Source organism: Orcinus orca, chromosome 2, assembly GCF_937001465.1.
Source record: "Orcinus orca chromosome 2, mOrcOrc1.1, whole genome shotgun sequence".
Classification (NCBI taxonomy): domain Eukaryota; kingdom Metazoa; phylum Chordata; class Mammalia; order Artiodactyla; family Delphinidae; genus Orcinus; species Orcinus orca.
This window is the reverse complement of record NC_064560.1, coordinates 88,514,410-88,535,510: the sequence shown is the minus strand read 5'-3', so window position 1 is coordinate 88,535,510 and position 21,101 is coordinate 88,514,410. Positions and strand designations below refer to the sequence as shown.

The window sequence follows — 21,101 nt, the reverse complement described above, 5'->3', positions numbered from 1 at the left end:
GTGAGAGCCACCTGTCAGAATGGCCATCGTCAAAGAGTTTACAAATAACAAATGTTAGAGAGGGTGTGGAGAAAAGGGAACCCTCCTACATTGTTGGTGGGAATGTAAATTGGTGCAGCCCCTATGGAAAACATTACGGAGATCCTTTAAAAAACTTAAAATAGAGCTACCATATGATCCAGCAATCCCACTCCTGGGCATATATCCAGAAAAGATGAAAACTCTAATTCAAAAAGATACATGCACCCCAATGTTCATAATAGCACTATTTACAATAGTCAAGACATGGAAGGAACCCAAGTGTCCAACAGATGATTGGACTACTTTAAGATGTGGTATATGTGTGTGTGTGTGTGTGTGTGTGTGTCTGTGTATATATATATATATATACACAGACACACATATACAGTATGCTTAGTGAGAATATTATGCTTAGTGAAATAGGTCAAACAGAGAAAGACAAATACTATTCGATATCACTTATACGTGGAATCTAGAAAATAATACAAATGAATCTATATACAAAAGAGAAACAGACTTACGGACACAGAAAACAAACTTGTGGTTACCAAAGCGGGGGAAAATTAGGGGTGTGGGATTAACAGATACAAACTACTATGTATTAAATAGATAAGCAACAAGGATTTACTGTATAGCACAGGGAATTATACCCAATATCATGTAATAATCTATAAAGGAATATAATCTGCAAAAATACTGAATCACTATGTTATTCACCTGAAACTAACACACGATTGTAAATCAACTGTACTACAATAAAAAAAAATAAGGTGAAAGAAAAAAGTGAATTCTTCCTCATGGACCCAAATAGACCCAAAATGTGGACTATTCTTACTCTTAGTCACTGCATATTAGTCACTGCATTATTCCAAAATTTAAAAGTTATTTACAAAATAGCTTATGTTTCTTACCATCAAGTCCGATGGAAGCACTTAGGAAGATGCACCCTGTTTATCTCATGGCATGTGCCCCAAAGGGAGTTTTTACTCCGGTTTGAAATGATGTGCTGGACCCATGGGGGAAAGGCTGGCCGGCTTCACAACCAGGAATAACTGTGCTCTTCCTAATGGATGCTGTGCCTCACATATGTGATGTTCACTTCTTTGCATTGGCTGGTAGAAAGTAGAGTCAAATTGAGGCCAGTTCCAGAAAAGTAAGCAGAATATTACGGTATTCATGGCATGTTTTCTGGATCCCAAGCTGCTGCTTGCTTTTCCTATCCTTTTAGTATTTACCATCCCCCTCTCCCTCACCCATATTGAGAAGAAAATTGCGAGCCACCTTAAATCTTTTTTGTAATGAGGTAGGGCAAAAATAATAAATATGCATATTGACATTTCCTTGGGAACCTAAAATGTAAATTCAAGGCACTAGTTCCTTATTCTGGTTAGACACCAGATCACAATTAAATCTTTCTCAAATTCTCTGTTGTCCTGGTAACTGCTCTCCACTTAGAGAACACAGAGGGTGAGATTGCCCAAAAGGGTCTGGAAGGAGAGCAAGAGCATATCAAGGGATTCTTTCTGATGTTCATAACCACACAACAAGCTGTGCCAGAATGGTAGCACAGAGCTGGAGACAAGCCCTCCTCAGGTTACTCCAGTTGCTGTGATGTATTCAGGCTTTGCTGCAGTTAAGTGGCTATGTACATTATAATAACAAGATTGGCTACGGCACACCAAAAATATTGACAATGAATAGTATTTTGGATAATCACAGATTGCAAATCCTCTTAAATGCATTCGACTCTAACAGATATATTTAGACTTAGATGAACAGTAGCTGGGGGAATTTCTTAAAGTGTCAATGAATAAAGATGGCTTTAAAGGAGCTATACTGCTTAGGGATTAAGGCCAACTGGAAAAATTCACTTTCTCAAAACAAGCCTCCAAGCTCAAGAGAGCAGCCCCTCTTTATTTGATTGAGGCGTATACACTTCAATCCTTAGGACTTGTGCTGGCAACCCTGTGATTGTTCATCTCTCTCCATTTGTACAAAGAAGAGTTTTTAATTGTGCATAAGTGGGAACTTGCAACTCCTGTGAGACAATCTTTGTAGCAACAACAGAGAGGGGAAAAATTTTAAGTAGCAGTCATTTTTATTTTGGCTTAACAGATTTTAGCAGGAAGACTCTGAATATGAAGCGGCTTCATTTTTAAATCCTAAAGAGAATTTCTGAAACGGCCCATAAGGTGCCACTTCAGTTGAAGGCAATTAAAAAAATCCTAGAATAGCAAGAAAGAAAATCACAAAATTTGTTTGGACATTGTAGGGAAAAAAGTTACAAATTATATTAACTCCTTTCCTCCATCCTCCCTGAGTCTATTTGTTCTTAAACTCCTACATAAAATTCTTCCCCAGTTTTTGGAGGTGGGAATGGGACAGGAGGTACGATGCAAAGAGTAAGAAAAGTTTATATTATTTAAGACATCGCTTGTCATGATTTAACTGCAACAATGTCAAGTGTTATACGCACTTAATGAAAGGGATGGTGCAGACTTTTGGATGGTGCAGAATTTCTCCCCGTAGGTAAGTGGTTCTTCTCAAGAGTCAAATTCCAGTCCTTCCTTGACAATGTGGGCATCGCTAGAAAAAGGTAGACGCTTATTAGAAGTCATTTCTCTCTAGGTCTTTTGTTTTCATAGTCCTTAAGGACCACTGGAGAAGGCATTTTCAAACTTAAATTCTTTACAATGTTGAGCTACCTGGAAACTATTAGAAATGTGGTTCCTCAAAGTGAAATGTCAACAGAGGGTACCCAGCTACTTGGATTTCCTGCAGGTACCACTTTTAAAGTGGACTTCACCATATTCTTCCAGCCTGTAAGAAAGCTACTTAATGATGCATAAAACTAATTATTATTTAAAAAGATTAAATCTGAATGGTAGCTGTTCACAATGTGGAAAATCACACTTTTTCATGGCCTATTTTCTTTTAAAATGTATGCCCTTTTCCCATCCTTAGTGTGTTCTGTACATGTAAAAATAAATACTCTTCACAGCAGGACCTGGGCTTGGAGGCCTTAAAACCCAATAAAAGAGTCCTGTAGTTTAATGGTCCTTAAATGCTCGACATCTTTTTCACTTAATGTAAAATCCATCTGATCTTATAGCCATGACTGAATTACAGATATATAATTTTCTACTATTAAATGTTAATCTTCTGACTTGGCAGAGCAATAGAAGCTCTAAATTATTAAGAAGGCAATAACCTCTCTAAACTCTTTCCTGAATTCAGAATATTCTGTTATCTTGAAAAAAAAATTGCAAACCTGTTTAAAATATAAAAATTGGGCTCATTAAGTAAACTTGATGCCAAATATCAATTATAAAGGGCATTGTTTTTATCGATGTCTCTTCTATTATTTCACTATATATATATGCACGTGATGTATGTATGTGTATATACACACACTTATAACTGGAGAAGCAACCCTCACAAATCTTGGCTTTTTTAAATTTACATATGACATTTTTGTAACCTTCTCTTTTTGGTTGAATTCATTCATCATCAATGTTTGCTCATGCAGGCACAGATAATGAAAATGCCCTCTAACACATAAATGATGCCACATGCTCTATTATGCTAAATACAAGCACTCTCACTGCCCAGGGAGTCTTATTGGAATGCCATCTTTGCTGCAGTTTCTTCTTTATTTTTTTCTTTAAATCTCTACATTCATGACTCTCATGAGCCAAAGGTCCATATATACTGTAAGAAACAGAAGCCATGTTAAGAAGCAGGTTAGTATTTACCTGGAGAGGCTAGTATAGACAGTCTTGTTTCAAACAGCCAAGACCAAAACACAGGGAAGAATTTAATTTCCAACAACAAAGTCTTAAATCCAGTTTAGTTGGAGACATCACTGAATGAAATGGGAGCTGAAATATGTATTTTCCATTTTACATTTTGTGCACGATATATTTTATGGTGCCATTTGCTTTTTTTCTCTTTCTGAAAATTACTCATAATAATTGTTTTTTTCCTCTCTGAAATTTATTCACAACATTTAGCAGCCAGGAATAAGGTCCAGGTTCTTCTTCCCCTGCCAGACATGTGCAACCACATTTTGCATGATTATCACAGGCAATTCTCTTTCAATCCTTATTTTGGTGCCAGAGGTACCGCCATGACTTTGATGCACAGAACTTGTAAGATGAAAAAGGATCACCACAAGGTTGCAGAATCCAGTGACGAGGAAAATAAAGAGGCATCAAGAAGCAGTTTTCTTCCACCATGGTGAAGCAGATGTCAAAAGAAGCTTGTAACCACTACTACTTCCCACTTGGCATTAGTGTAAGCAGGCACTGATGTATCTAGTCATCATGGACACCAAAAATTAATTTGAAACTCTTCCCTTTTCTTCTTTGAAACAAGTGGACTGAAAACATGAACCACGTTCTCAGTAGATAAGAAGCTCGTGTATGAGAACAATATTTAGGTCCTTGTTAGAAGAAAACTGGATAACACTGGGGGAAAAAAGTGCTCATGTTCTAAAGCTACAAGATTTTTAAAGCAGCGATTATCCAATGCATTTAGAATAATAGAAAAATTTAAACTGTATAATGTTGGTTAGGGTCAAGAGGAAAGGTTTAAATAAAAAACAAGCTATAAGAAAGATTAAGCTAAATTCATCTGGAATTTTAGAATAGCACAGGTGTAGCTAGTGATTAGAGTCACTGTATTAAATTTTAAGATGTTCATTGAATTAATATTTGGTTTTATTTTAATAGTTCTTTATAACACTGACCCTCTATCAAAAGGAATGAGATTTTCTGATGAAGCGGGAATGATAAGAAAAAAAAAACAAGCAACCAATAGTAATAAAGCTTTCAACAAAGGACTGCGCTCCAAAAGGAATTCAGTGATTCTTTCAGACAGCACTCACATCTTAGACAACTGATTTTCCTCTTGGCCTAAGTTCAGACTTCATAGTCTTCCTGAATACAGAATAGCAAAGAAACCAGCATCACCCATTGTGCATGTTCCATTTGTTAACTATCTAAGAAGCTTTCGCCTTCAGTGTTGTACATGCAAGCTCTGCCTTTGACCCAAAGGTGAGTGAATGAGAAAATGGGATTAATTCAAGGTTACTTGATATTGCATTCTACATAGCTAACTGAAAATGGGTGTCATCATCTATACTTTGCATTCTATCATTCTCTCCCCCAAATTCTCCAAAAATAGCAAATGGACTGGTTTACCGTGTAAATCTCTTACAAGATGTTCAAAACAATATTTCACAGAAAACATTTTATTGATGGTTGACGACAAAATAAAACATATATAAACCCATATAGGGGTTCCCTTCCCACCCTTAATAAGGAAAATATAACACTGAAATGTAAGTATTCAGTTAAGAACTTCTCTACTCTAGAGCTTCAATAGGTGACCTAAAACTCATGACACAGAGCTCATGCTGAAGGACAACATTAAATATAAAAATTAAAGAATCCAAACATTGTTTATTGTATATACCTACCTAAAGAATTCAAAAGAAATCCGTTTCTGACTTTTCGCTTCTGTTTCTATACTGAAGAAACACAATGGCTTATTCTTTGGTGGAATAAGTTATTGATATTTTGATGGTTCTTTGTCCTTGTTATTACACAAAAATGGGATCAAAAATCTGGTTCAGGATGCTCAAAGATTATTGCTAAGGCACATTTTGCAATTTAAAAAGCTTGGCTGCAATGATTCATTTGTTTAGTTTATTTGCTAACAGTCAAATTAGTCATTTTCAATCTGAACTGTAAATAAAATATTAATAAAATAACAAAACATATAAACTTTCCTTAATGAGATGTAGTTAATAAAAATGGTTGGTTATAATATTTACTATAAACATGCCCAATTTCATTATTTTCTTGCTATCTATATTCTTACAGTTTACAATGTTATTGCACTTTTGTCTAAAACCTTAAAGATCTGTCTTCTAAAATCAATTTTCTAATGCTAATTTTGCAAAAAAAAATGCATTTCACATTATTAATCTCATTAGTGCAATTTTCCTATAAATAAGTACAAAACATTTGGAGGATGAATATATAATGAGTGCTTTGCTACTACAGTAGCAAATGTCAGAGTAATTACTAAAAAAAGTCTAACATTTTTGACACTTTGAAAAATCCAGTATACCATTTATCATAGTTCTCTTCATACTGTAAAAAGAAAAGTCATTACAAGTGAAAATTAAGATACCGCTGCGGAGATTATGAGGAAATTTTATTATAAATTCCTGATATATTCCACCCTTGCCTGTTCTTAGCCTAAATGTAATTTAGCACTGCAAACCATTTGTGAAAAGAAATTTATTTTAAAAGGCATAATACTTACTAGTGTAGAGAGAAAAAATATCTGTACCTCCAAAAGAAGTCAAAAGCACTCATTAAGTTACTTTAATAAAAATGGAACTTGGCCAGCCAAGTTACCATGCATTCCTTGAAACTGCATTAGGTCTCATGGCTTGACTGAACATCTGAAAGATCTCTTGATCCACTTAAAAGTTGCTACCAACCCAATTAATTTCTCTGGAAGAAAACTTTAATAATTATTTCAGCCTAATCCCTCTTCATATGGACCCACTCATATGACTCATGTTTTATTGAGTACTCAATCAATTAAAAATAAGTAGCCAATCCAAGGCAAAGTGTTATGTTGTTTATCTAATTGTAAAATTAACGTATAAAGAATATAAGATTTGAACTGATATTGAAAAACTCAGTAACGTATTTGTCTAAGTTAAAAACCTACTAATGGATCAAAATATACTTTATTTTAATTATACTAGCACCAGCAGGGAAAGCTGAGGGAAAGTGAGGTCCAGAAAGGCCATGGAGTTGCACACAGAATGCTCAGCACCAGCAGGGAAAGCCAGCATCGGCTGGTGGGTGCTGATGCTAGCACACAAGCCCTTGCCGCATCTGTATGATCTGGAGTAAGGCCGCCTGCACATCTTCATCCATGTGACCCTTGGGAGAAAGAAGAAAGGGGAGAAATATTTTATGTCATCTTCATTTACACACAAATTCTAAAGACAAGGGCTTTATAATAGAACCTTGTTGGTTGTGATTCACCAAATGCTAAATCCTCACCATCGTGGTGATATTCTAAAGGTTTTATTGGAAAACAGAGTAGAGCTCTACCATAGAAATAGAGAAAATCAATTTAAAAGTAGTGCACATCAGTTGCTCTTAACATCTATTATCAGAGAAGAGACGGACAAACCTCTTTCTTTTTTTTACATAATGGCTCAGACGATAGGGGTAGCATAAGTTACAGATGAGCAAAGTAAACTAAAAGGAAATTTTTTTTTGCTTCTGCTGAGTTTTATTTTTTTTATTAGAAAAGTAACTAATGAAAAATACCCATATTTATCTTTTTTACATAAACAGGATCATATATATTATTTTGCAACTTGCCCTTTCACCTAGTTATTGCCTTAATTATTTTATTGATTGATTGGCCACACCGCACGGCTTGTGGGATCCTAGTTCCCCAACCAGGGATCGAACCCAGGTCCACGGCAGTGAAAGCCCGAGTCTTAACCACTGGACCGCCAGGGAATTCCCTGCCTTAATTATTTTAAATTGTTGTGTAATATTCCACTGTATGGATGTATCATAATTTCTTTATTCATCCTCCTAATGATGGGCACTTATGGGGTTTCCAATCTTTATGGGCAGATTCCTAGGGAAGAAATTGCTAGGCCAAAAAAGCAGACTCAATTTTTAAATTTTGCTAAGTACTACAAATATCCCTGTATAGAGATAATAACGATTTACACTCCCACCAGCAGGGTATAAATGCCCATTTCCCACAATGCCCTGGCCAATGCTACAGACTATCATCTTGTTTAAAATTTGCCCATCCCAGAATTGAAAAATGGTACCTCCTTGTTTATTTGCATTTCCTCCTTTACTGGTTAGGTTGAGACCTTTTTACATGAATGTTTATCCGCTTAAATTTAGAAAGAGACACTTTAAAGTTAAAAAGACGGCAAGAGGTTGATTAAATGCAAGTCAGTATGGTGGGCTTAAAACACCCCCCCTTCCCTTTTTCTTTGCTTGAGCACTTGAATGGGTTTCAGCATAACAGTTCCTATTAATATAAAAAGTTTTGCTTCCAAAATCTGTTTCTATAACAGCAGGATGTTTAAATTCCAAACATTAGCCATAGTTGACTAAACTGAATTTCTTAGTTAACTTTATGATGCCAGAAGGCAAGACTATTTCAGATGCCAATTGCTTTTGTTATGTTTCATTAGGAGTCAGTGGAAAATAATTTTGAATTTCAGAAGCATACATGAAAAAAAGTTGAAAGCCTTGTCAGTTTGCGGTCTTTCAGCAAGAGTATGCTGTTCCCCCCTTGGCCAGTATCAGAGCCAAGTGAGTTCCTCACCCTCACTAACACAGATCTTCTACACTTTTCTACTGTTTTCCCTCCAAAGAACTCCCCATTCTGCCGCCCGTCAATAGTTTTGAATAATTGCAATAATAATATACTTTCAAACCCCAGCTTATCGTCTATCTACTAAAAAGAAAGTAGCCAAAGATGCTTTATCATATCATTCATTCTTTTACATTGGTTTCCCCCTCATCTCCTATAGAAAAGGCAGGCTCTTTTATTTCAAGAATTTGATATCGCAAAATCTTTTCCTTTTTATTATTTAACCTAGTTTTTTCTTTCTTTTTTTTTTAAATGATCTCTGAAGTTTTCTCTCAACACCTTTTTTTTTTTCAGTGTGGACACTTCAAATCCTAAACAATTTCTATTACATCTCACTTGCCATTCTAACATTGTCTCGATTGTCTTCCCCCCAGAATCTGAGAATTTTGGAGATGCTGATCACAGGGTTTCTAGAGCATTAAATATAAAATCCTTCATATGTTAAACATGTTTCTTAGTGTGATTTTTTTTAATAGCTTTCTCATTACACCCCCCAAAGAGGGCAATTCGTAGTCTTCTGCTTCACTGAGATTAAGGCTCAACAAATAAATATTATTGATATTCTAGCAGAACCACTTTTTTCTTAAATTATTAAAATTCTGTGCACATTTTACTTGTCATTTTTGCACTTTTTTGGTATTCTCTACCTTTCAAAGAAACACTCCTGAGCTACCAAGAAACAATGAAGTCCTTCCTACTCTCCTCTTTTAGCTAACAGACATGTGTGGATGTCAAGGCATCATCTCCAGCTAGCAATACCATTAACGTGTGCTGCCATCACATGTTGCCAAACTGTCTATAAAATGAATGACAAGCAGATGGAGACAACACTAAATTTAAGATGCTGTGTTGCCATACAGCTTTGTAAATTTCTCTGGGAGATAATGCAAGCCATGATTAAAAGAAACAATTTTAAAATAAGCATATGGGGGTTCAACTACTTTAAACATCAATGACTTTCACATAAATTTACTGGAAAATAAAAAATTATTTTCTCTGAAACAATATCCTAGCCAAAGGAGTAGTTCTTCTTTACCTGTGCAGCACTAAGAAGGTGTGTCCGATAAATTGCAATTACTTCTTGGTGCTGTCTGTCAGCATCCTACAAGTGTGGAAAGATGGACAGATCAGAATATCAGCATTCACATTTTCAACCACATGAAGGCTTGTGACAATGCTGTCCTCAGGCTTGATGCTTCTACACGGTAGTAGTACTATTTTTTTTTTTGCGGTACGCGGGCCTCTCACTGTTGTGGCCTCTACCGTTGCGGAGCACAGGCTCTGGACGCACAGGCTCAGCGGCCATGGCTCACGGGCCCAGCCGCTCCGCGGCATGTGGGATCTTCCCAGACCGGGGCACGAACCCGTGTCCCCTGCATCGGCAGGCGGACTCTCAACCACTGCGCCACCAGGGAAGCCCTACACGGTAGTATTATTAAAGTGCTCCTGCTACTTCTTAAAACAAACCACCTTGGACCCACCAGATGCAAAATTCCATTGCATAACAATAGTATAAACTTTTCTAAAGAATGTGTGGGAACATTCACAGTGAAAGCAATGCACTTACCCTAGGTAACATGAAATTATTGCCTGAGTTCATATCTAATGCCATGAATTACCCAAATACTTATCAACTTATGCTTTGGATTATTGCAGAAACTTCCCATCTCATCCTCTGTCTCTAGACTTTATTCCTTTTCATGCTTCCAAGACTGAGGTAGCTCTTTCCTCGCATCACTTTTGACTCAAAAACCTTGGGTGACACCTCATTAGATATAAGAGAGAAATCAAACTCATCAGCTTGATTCTCAACAGTCTCTACAACTTGACCTCAAACACAGCTCCCATGCCTAGCCAGGCTGAGCAGCCTTTTACTACCCCTGGGGCATGCCACTTGATTCCACCTCCATGCCTTCCTTCACACTATTTCCTTTGCCAGGGAGAGTCTCTATTTTCCTTCCACCTACCCGAACACCATCTATCTACAAGTTCCGGCCAGGTACTCCCTTCCTCTTTGAAACCAGCTCCCACCACATCAGTAATCTTTCCTTCCTGGGAATTCATATCACTTAGAATCTGGGATCATATTCTTAGTTCTATATTTGATATTTTTTGTCTCGTTATTTTACTTTTCATGGATCTATATTTTGCCTAACTGCCCAGAACTCCTTGGGGACAGGAACTGTACACTCTCTTTATCCCTGACAGTACTTAGCATAGTGCCATGAACATAATAAACATATTTCTGAATACTGAAGAGACTACCATATCCTTTCGATAAGATCCAAATCAGTAATACGTCATCATTAATCTGTAGGGCAACGGTGTCATAAAATGAACACTTTAAAAAATAACTTTCTTCTATTCAAAAATAACTCATGACAAACTTCTATAGAATAGGAAAATATTACCCAACAATTTACATTTGGTTGGGCTATGTTTTACTTAGCCCCATAGCTCATCCAATTAAAAAAGCAAACAAACAATCAGTTCATATTATCCTATTTTTATGGATGAGGAAGCCAAGGGTTAAGAGGAATGTTCCATGTCACTCTCTTTTAAGTGGCAGGGCTTAGAACTGAGATCCCAACTTCAGCTTCTTAATCCAGATGCTTTCTTTTAATATATAAAGGAGGTACATATCCATATAGGTATCTATATGAATATATATACACAGATGTTTTCTCTTAATATGTAAGGATATAATGTATAAAACCATAGGAATGCCTACCTTCATTCATAAGGATAAAAGACTATTAAAAAAACTTCCTTCAGTTTAGTGGACCAATATTTTAGAGAGTGTGCTACAGTTGGAAAGCTATCAGATTTTGGAGTCAGCAAGTCCCAGGATTAAATCCTAGCTGTATGACCCCAGGCATATTTTCATCTTTGTTTCCTTAAGAATTAAATAGGGGGGATAAAACCTTGTAGGATTGTGAAGATCAAGTTTAAATATCAAGTATGTAAAATGTTTAGTGTAGTGCCTGGTATACAGTAAGCACACAAAAAATGATATTATATCATTAGTATAAGTAACTATTAGCAAAAATGATTACATTCTTGGATCTGAACATAGCCGAAGATCAATCTGGTTTCTAAATGAGATTTCACCAACAAACAAACGAGACCCTGCACAGATCAGCACGAAGCCCTACAGGCCCCGGTTACTCACCGCCAGCTGCTGCTGCAGGGACTTGACCTGGTGCTGCAGACTGCCAATCAGCTGACTCTGCCTCTTACTGGGACCCCTGCTCGCGCAGGTGAGCTGGGAAAGGCCACTGAGTGCTTGTTTTAGTCCTTCCACATCGCTGAGCAGTTCAGTTATCTTATAAAAAAACAAAGGAGTTGTGGGAGAAACATGTATTAGTCACTTATTCACTTACAATGAACATCTTTACACAGAACTCATTCCTTGAGACACAAAATTTATCTTTATATACCAGAAAGTTGAGGAATGAACGCTGTCAAGATTGTTATCAACAGTATGTGCAATATATAATTTCCTCTCAGTAAGGGGAAAACCTTTCATAGTTAAGAAAATTAAATGAAATCATAAATACATGTTTGGTATGTAGTATATGCTTAATAAATAGCGACAATTGTAAGTAGATATTAATAACTTGCTATTATAATTATACATTATATTCATAACTGACTTCCACAAAGCTGAGAGCACTAAAATTCTGGGTCATATGAGCAGCCATGTCAGAAAGTCAGTACTTGTACCTGTCCACTGAGGAGGGCTGGGGCTGTGTCTGCTTTCACTTGTCACTACATCCCCAGCATTAAGCATAGTACCTTGCAGGTAGAAGGCATTTAATAATTATTTGTTGAATGGGTAAAACTGAACTCAATCTCCCTGATTTCTCATCTTCATAGTACATACTTTATTCAACTACCAGTACTGAAAATATTATTGAGCACCTATTCTGTAAATTGTACCATGAGAATGAATGATAAGATGGAAACATAAGTTATGAACCTGCTCTTAAAAACTAGTTGGAAAGGGCTTCCCTGGTGGCACAGTGGTTGAGAGTCCGCCTGCCGATGCAGGGGACACGGGTTCATGCCCCGGTCCGGGAAGATCCCACATGCCGCGGAGCGGCTGGGTCTGTGAGCCATGGCCGCTGGGCCTGCGCGTCCGGAGCCTGTGCTCCGCAACGGGAGAGGCCACAACAGTGAGAGGCCCACATACTGCAAAAAAAACTAGTTGGACAGACTAACCACATCATTTTTTTAAAAAATATTTATTTATTTGGCAGTGCCGGGTCTTAGTTGCGGCACACGGGTGGGATATTTAGTTGTGGCATGTGGGATCTAGTTCCCTGACCAGGGATTGAACCCAGGCCCCCTGCATTGGGAGCGTGGAGTGTTAACCACTGGACCACCAGGGAAGTCCCAACCACATCATTCTGACACGGTAATATATATGTTGTAAATGGATGGCAAAACCAAAATACAACATGCATTTTGGAAGAGGAACAGTTTACTGTAGGCTAGATTGGCCAATGAAGGCTTTAGGAAGGAGGGTTAAGTGATGAAGTGGGCATTAAGGAATGTAGAGGATTTAAGCAGGTATAAAGGAGGGGCAAGATATTCTGTCTGTAGGAAGATACGGGGAAAGGATGTACAATGAGTTGGAGGGCTCAATTTACTGGTATGGGTGAGTGCCAAGATCAAGTCTGGTGAGCTCTGCAGCATCCTTAGTTTCTCACAGCCCAGAAACACAGTATTTTTTCCTCCTCTCCCTCACCATTCTTTAGGTACCTTAAAACCCACTGGGTTTTGACCATTCATTTTTGAGGCAAGTGAATCTTGAGTTTCCCCATCTTACCTCAATTCTTGGCTGTACCAGTTGAGGAAACAAAAGGAAAACTACTTTTGATTTTTGTTTGTGTGACTTTACCTTTTTGTCAACTCCAATTCTTTTTTTTTTTTTTTTTGCATACTCATAGTCAAACTAAAAAGGTGGCATTTAATGGTCACTTTGTTAATGCTTTTGTAAACTTGTCTTGTGGAGTGCTATGGTAAAGAGTCCTATTCTACTCTGGCAGTTCTGCTCTGGGGTTTCCAACACCAAGACATGCTTACCTAAAGTATTATTATTACCTTATTATCTTTAGCTTCGATCTGTTTGGCGGATTCCTGTATTCTTCTCTGTAACTCTGTGATTGTTGTTAAGGACTTATCGCATCGTTCCTGCTGATCCTTGATTTCTTGCTCAATGCTGAAATGGAGCAATTCCTTCTCATCTTTTGCAGACAGTTCCTTCTTTTTGGCATGCAAAACCTCCTCACATACTTCCTCATACTTCCTATTCAGATTGGCCAATTTTTCATTTAAGTTGGAAATCTGTGTCTCCAAATCACTTTTCGTTGCTTTATATTTAGACAAATCAACCACCTCCCTAGTCTCTAATTTTTTTAATGCTTGTTTCGTATTCTGAATCTCAGACTGGAGTTTGGAGACCTCTTTGGTTTTGTTTTGGCTCTCTTCTTCCTTTTCTCTCAAGCTAGCTTTTATGATTCCAACTTCTTTCTCAAATGCTTCCTTAATCTGCAGATGCTCTGCCAGGGGCACAGAGGAGTTCTTCTGATTCTCCAGCATCTGCCGCAGTTGGGTCACTGTCTGCTGCTCTTTCTCATAACACCTTTGCTTACTCTTCAGTTCTTCCTTAAGCATCTCAATTGTGCCATTAAGAGACTTTTTCAGGGCCTCAACCTGTTCCAGTGGAACATGCTGTTTCTGCAAAAGAGTTTGTGCTGCAAGCATCTCAGAGGTCTGCTTGGCATTTTCCTCCACCAGCTTCTCTTTCTCGTTCTTTACCTCTGTGTATTTCTGCAACAGGTCTTTTAACTGTCTGTTCAGCTCTTCTGTTTTTCTGCTTAATGCTCTTTCCATTTCATGAGAATTCTCAACAAGAACATTTTTATCCTTTAGATCCTTCTGAAGAGTGAGGATCTCCTTCTTTAACTTGTCGTTTTCTTGCTTGCACTTCTTGGCCTCTTCTTCGCTGATGTGATACTTTTGTGTCTGCTCGGATAACTGTTCTTTTAGTTCTTTCTCGGTAGCTTTAAATTTTCTCTCACACTCTTCAAAGCTGATAATTGGGGCATATTTTAGCTTGATGCATTCTTGTATTGTGTCAAGTTCCCTTTTCTGGGCCTCGATCTCGGCATGCAGTGTTACAATCTCCTCCTGGCCTTTTTTGTAGTTAGCCAATATTTCGGCACTGTTGTCCTGGACCTTCTTCATGCTCTTCCTCACAGCACTCATCTTTTCCTCGTGCTCTCTTAGGCTTATGTACTCAGCTTTTATTTGGTTCTGAGTGTTCTCCAGGTTTCTTTTTAATATTTCATTCTCATCTTTTATTTTCACAAATTCTTGATTTATATCTTCACACTTCTTCTTCACGTCTACTAATTCTCTGCTGGTTTTATCCAATGTGCTACTCAAAGCAGTTTTAATCTCTTCGTGGGTTTTCACTGGCACATACTGATTACTCATTATCTTTTTCAAGTCAGTGTTTTCAGATGTGAGCGAATATATTTTCTCTTGGTCATCACCACATTTTTTATCAAGTTCAGATAGCTGCTTCTTAAGTTCAACAATATTAGATTTCAGGGCCATTATCTCTTTTTCGTGTTTCTCTGGAGGTATGAACACAGTTTCCAGGTGGCTAACGTTCTTACTTAAACTGGCATTTTCCATCAGCAATTTCTCCATTTCCAACTTCTTTTCTGTGTATTTGTGTGTCACATCTGAAAGCTTTTTATTCAAATCATCAACAATTACATCACGTGACTTTTTCATTTCTTCACTTACTTTTAAAGGGACGTAATGATTTTTCATTTCAGTCGTTAAGTTATGCACTTGTTGGTTGAGGAGCTTATTATCCAGATAGACCTTTTCGATCTCCTTCTGTAGTGTCTGATTTTTCGACGTTAACTCACTGATTCTCTTCCCAAGTTCTCCTGACTTTTGCTCTAATCTGCTCTTGAGCTGCTCATGTTCTTCCGGCTTGACCTGCTGAGCCAGTTTGGCCTTCAAATTCTCAAGTTCTCTCTTTAACGGTCTAATTTCGCTAAGTGATCTTTCATATTCCCTTTCCATCTCTATTAATTTTTTTGCCTTCTCATTTACTTCATTTGACAACAAGCTCTTCATGTTTTCAAATTTCTCTGCCGGAATGGAAAGGGCCAGCTTGGATGACAAGTCCTTTAACTGGCCTTCCATCTCGGTGACCTTTCTCCCTCTCTTCTCTCGCTCCAGTTCACACATGCTCAATTCCTTCTGCAGTCGCTTAGTCTCTTCCATTAGCTTGCCTTCATCCCTCTTAAACTCTTCAACTAACATCTCATTTTGTTTGATTTGGTTTCTTAATTTCCCCACTTCTGCAGACGCACCTTCATATTTCACTTTCATGTCTTTCAACTGATCCTTCAGTTCTTCTGTCAGTCTGTGGTTCCCAGTAGCTGCGTCGCTTGTTAGGTGCTCTTTCAGGGCAAGAAAATGTGTCTGCATTTGTTTCACTTTACCTTCTGACTCATACATTCTCTTCTGAACATCTTTCAAGGCGTCTTCTAGTTGCTTTATCTGCTCATCTGAATCCTCTTTGACCCTTTCACATTCCAGTGCTAAGGCTTTGCACTCTGCCACCTTGTGAGCCAGTTCATTTTGGAGCTTGAGTCTGTCTTGTTTTGCAGAATCACAGAAAGTTCTCATTGCTTCTAATTCTTTCTTTAAAATTTCATTTTCTGAATATGAGGTTTGATTAGGTAAGGCCAGTTCTAGTGGTCTTAACATAGATCTGCTTTGCATATGGGCTGGCATACCTGTGGAAGTACACTGCAAAAATAATAATAATAAAATAAAATATCAATTCCAAAAGCCTAAAGAAGACACTTACTTACTTACCAAACTTATTTACCAAACTTACCATTGGTAATACCTACCCACACATGAATATCAACTTTATCAACATACATTTACTATTTCTATGTTTTATGGCACATAATGTGCTTAGAACTTCAAATTCTGAAGAAAGTCATCAGAACCCTTGAGTAAAAACAAGGCTTTCACAATTTTACATCTGCAAATAATTCCACAGAATATTATTTTCTAATAACATATATTGACTTCTAAGTTCCCTCAATGTTAACTCCAGTGTACTGTTGTTTAAATTATAAAAATACTACCAAAATAATCCTAGCTAGTATAAGAATTGTCAAGAGAATGATGTTAAGCAACTCACAAAATAGAAACACGTTTTCTTCTCTCAAAAAGAAAGATAAATTAGAACTTAGCATACGATCTTACTACAAAGTTGGATTGACATTTGTTTCCTCTATTACATGCTAACAAAAAGTAGTACAATTTAAGTTCTCATTGAAATATTTCATAAGTATCAGAACATATAACCATGAAAGATTAACTATTTCTATTTTTCCCCAGCCACCCTATTACAGTAAGGGCTCTTTTAAAGTCATGTGCTATGAGTAAAAAAGCCATGTGCTATGAGTACAACCCACTATTTTAATAGGCAGGTTTTACTGTTGTTCATTTCAATCCACACTGCCTTCCCATGGATGAAGAAGAAAATTCACAACATGGAATAATTTCTCAGCCTCAGTCTGCTTCTAATTATCTTTCAACTTACCAGTTATCTTTAGACTAAGACTACTATCATCTACCAACAAACTACTTACACAGCTTCACAATTTCCATACTTATTTTATTACAATCAAATATTTATCTTATGTTCTTAAATATTATTCAGTTGATTGACAATCAGTCTCTCAACTTACAATCTTAGAAGTTTCCAGCTTAGAGTGATCTTAGACATCATATAGGCTAATTCACTCTTCTACAGAAGAAAGTATGTAAAAAAAAAACCTTTAAAAGACCAAATATTTATCAGTTCTGCAGTTCACAGAAGGTACTAAAAATGCAAACCTTGTATTTACTGGAAACTAAAAGTGAGGAGCAGTTAAACAAGTAAGAAAATCAGATAACACTCTGCCTTGGAAGCTTTATTTTGTGGTGAATTTCCAAAATATAGAATATATATTTGAATGCAAGGAACAATACATTTAAAAGTCAAGACAAATGCCTTTTGAATTATTCATACCTGTCTCCCCCTTTAATGGGCAAATATGAAGAGGTGACCAACTGCTGTTAAAGAATAGAGGGCTACGGTCAAAGACAATGAAATTGTAATTCAAATCTCTTATTTAAGTCACTGTCACCAAAAATACTCTAGAGGGCACTAGACACAGCAATATCTGCTTTTATTAAACTCAAGACCACAAGGCCAACTTTTCTTTGATAATGAAAACCTTATTCAATGTACATATAGATGATAAATATACAATGCTCTTTTCCTCTTTTTAAAAAGGCACAATTATTTTTATAAATATATTTTAAAATAAAATATTACCTGTGAGTCTGTCATGTACATTTGACCTTGTTTAAGAAGCATATCTTCTTTTCCTAAATAAGTCCAAATAAATGATATCTTAAATATCCATATCAAAGAAGGCTAAGCATTAATTTGGTGTTATTATCTCCTTCATTATTCAAGTAAAAAAGAAGCATGAGTTACAACATAAAATTATCCTTGTTCTAAAATATCCATATTTTTCCTTATTATTCCTATATACATAAGGAAAGTATGTATATTCTTTTGAATAGATACTAAGTTGGTTTTTATATTTTATTTATTTATTTTTGGCTGTGTCAGGTCTTAGTCGCGGCACACGGGCTCTTCACTGCAGTAATGGCAGCGTACGGGCTCAGTAGTTGCAGCGTACGGGCTCCAGAGAGCGTGGGCTCTGTAGTTTGCAGCACACGAGCTCTCTAGTTGAGGTGCGTGGGCTCAGTAGTTGCAGTGCGCGGGCTTAGTTGCCCCACGGCGTGTGGGATCTTAGTTCCCCAACCAGGGATCGAACCCACATCCCCTGCATTGGAAGGCGGATTCTTAACCACTGGACCACCAGGGAAGTCCCACTAAGTTAGTTTTTTGAATTATGTAAAATTGTTAGACTAAATAAGTTAAATGATTATTATGAAATATGTATATTAGTCAAAATAAAAATGGTGTTCTTTGCAATTTATAGGATAAATATTTCGATTGTAGTTAGCTAACGGATAATTTAATATTCAACAAGAAGCAAAAAATTGGATTTTTCTAGAGAAATTGTTTAAAATTGGAGAATAAACAAAAGGGAAAATTATGTATAGTCTTAAAGTAATAAATATTTATGGAACATCTAATTTTAAAATGCTTACCTGCATTGAGACTATATCCAAAGATTTCTCCAAATCAGAAAACTATATTTACGTCTCTTTCCATAAAAAGCAGGCACCAAATATCACAAGATAAATGTCTAACATGCGACAAGGCAAATTTGGTAATGTGTACAATATACAATTTAAAAATCTAGGTCCTAAGGAAAATCAGAGCCTCAGTGATTACCAGATTTTATGTTAGAGACTACAGGAGTCATTTTAATCTCTTCCTAGTTCCATGTTGAGGTATAACACACAAGTAGCTGGATGAAGTTTTGCAGCAGGAATATCATATACAGTTAGACGAAATAAAGAGGCATAAACATTCTTTTTTTTGCTTGAACTGTGTGAACTGTAATGATAATCTTTACTTTTATACTTACTGTTACTGAAATGACTTCCCGATCCTAAATGATTGCTCTGAAATCAGAAGGATACATTAAAACATTTTAGGTGAATACTGCTTCATTTTGTTAAATTCTGTATCTATTTTAGCTCTAAATGATCCAGTCATTAAAACCACATTTTCAACATTCCTTGTTTCTCCTGGGTATTATTCTACTCGAACTCACAGAAAGGCAGAACACAGTTAGAGAGATCAGTTGGGAATAAACTACTTCACTCAGCATTTTAATAAAAGCAGCCAAGTATTTCAAGGAAAAACTTGACTGCTCAACAGAAAAAAAAAAAAAAACAAGCTCCAAATGAAATGAAACAACGTTGAATGCATACTCTCTGCTGTTTCTTTACTTCAAAGGAAGGAAATGCCACATTCACCTCTATAAACCAATTTACTTTACCACCTTTGGGGAGCATGAACCCTACCTCATCGCCTGTGAAACGTTAGCCTAACCCCCTCTTTCAGAATTTATGGAACACCAATTACCTTTGAAGGTAAAAGGAGACAGAGAGCAGGAAATGAAACTGAGGCAAAGAGTACATGTAGTTCATAATAAATCCATCAATACATGAGTTAGGAAAAGGAGAATAATAGAGAAATTTTAGATACTCTGAGTTAAAATATATTTGGATTGCTCCTTATCCCAAGTAAGCCAGACACAAAGAACCTAACATAAATTAAAATACTATACTTTTGAGAGTAAAGGTATGCAGATGTACTTCATGTTTGTGTATCTGTCTATATTAGTACTAATAGCTATGTGTCAGACTCTGATAGGTGACCATGACAAAAACGGCCCACAGTTCCGTAACTAAATTAACGTCCCATTAATACTTATTGCCCCAAGGGTATGGAAAAATATCTGTAAACTTAGGTAAGCTCTTTGTTCTAAGTAATATTTAATACTAGAGTCTGTAATAGGTAGTAAATGGGCTTATACATGAATGGGTAAGGGGAGGCCAAGGCACATAAGGAGTTCAAAAAACTTAGTTTGGGTTCATTACCTTGACTTGATGACTCAAATGAAAACAAATGCATGAGTTACAACATAAAATTAGCCTTGTTCTAAAATATCCATGTTTTCCCAAACCTGCTCTATAAGGAAAATGCCTACATATTAAGTATTACACGTAACACAGCAATTCTGTTGGCAGTTTATGAAGACTTTTAAGTATGTGAGATGATATAGTAGTGGATATTCAATATTTATAAATTATGATTCCTTAGTTTTTAAGGACTGCTCTCATAAATACTGGGTCACATATCAAGTGGACCCTGGAATTTTCTTTTTGAAGGTTATAAATAATTTCTAGTATAAAAATTCATCTGACTGGGGAAAATGCCCCCATTATATTGAGTGCAAAAACTTACAGCACAGGATAAATAATAAGACTACCTGCTGAATTCATGTACATAACACAAGTTATGTACAAACAAAGGTCTGAAAGGATGTCAGGTGCTAAGAGTGCTGGGCTTATAGGTGTGTTTATTTTCTACTTTTAGTTTAACTATATTTTTAAATTTTTCTGAAATAAACATATTTTGTTTTATAAGAAACAGTAAGTATTTTCCTATAGTTTATAATAACCTCATTCAAAGTTACAGACTTGTCTGAAGCTACAGAAAACCATCTATTCTTAAGACATGGGAGTCTACTCTTAGGAGAAAAATAACACAAAAACAGTACCCAATTATAGGTGTCAAACTTTGATGAATACTTCAAAGGCACACATACACTTCTGTATCTTCTCCAGTGAGTGGAAAACTGGTATTGTAGTTAGGGGCACAAACTGCTTGAGTTCAGGCTCTGGCTCTGACACTTACTCTTATTTATAAAACCCCACACGGGTAAACTGCTTTTTGCCTCAGTCTCTTCACTTATGAAGTGGAGATAAAACGAAAACATACCATACCAAGTTGATGTGTTTATTAAATGCAGGTA

At 36.6% G+C, this 21,101-nt stretch overlaps 1 protein-coding gene across 5 annotated transcripts in view; it reads right to left on the bottom strand.

Moving 5' to 3' along the window:
• Positions 1-5,259: 5,259 nt before the first annotated feature.
• UACA (uveal autoantigen with coiled-coil domains and ankyrin repeats) overlaps positions 5,260-21,101 on the bottom strand; it is a 109,763-nt gene continuing 93,921 nt past the window's right edge. For all 5 annotated transcript variants that reach the window (XM_049706916.1, XM_033439977.2, XM_033439976.2 and 2 more), the window contains 6 exons: positions 19,143-19,179; positions 17,909-17,961; positions 13,579-16,317; positions 11,642-11,794; positions 9,506-9,571; positions 5,260-6,992 (listed from right to left, as the gene is read on the bottom strand). In XM_049706916.1, coding sequence (XP_049562873.1) covers positions 6,921-6,992; positions 9,506-9,571; positions 11,642-11,794; positions 13,579-16,317; positions 17,909-17,961; positions 19,143-19,179 — 3,120 coding nt within the window. In that variant the 3' untranslated portion in view covers positions 5,260-6,920. The remainder of the gene's footprint in view (positions 6,993-9,505; positions 9,572-11,641; positions 11,795-13,578; positions 16,318-17,908; positions 17,962-19,142; positions 19,180-21,101) is intronic.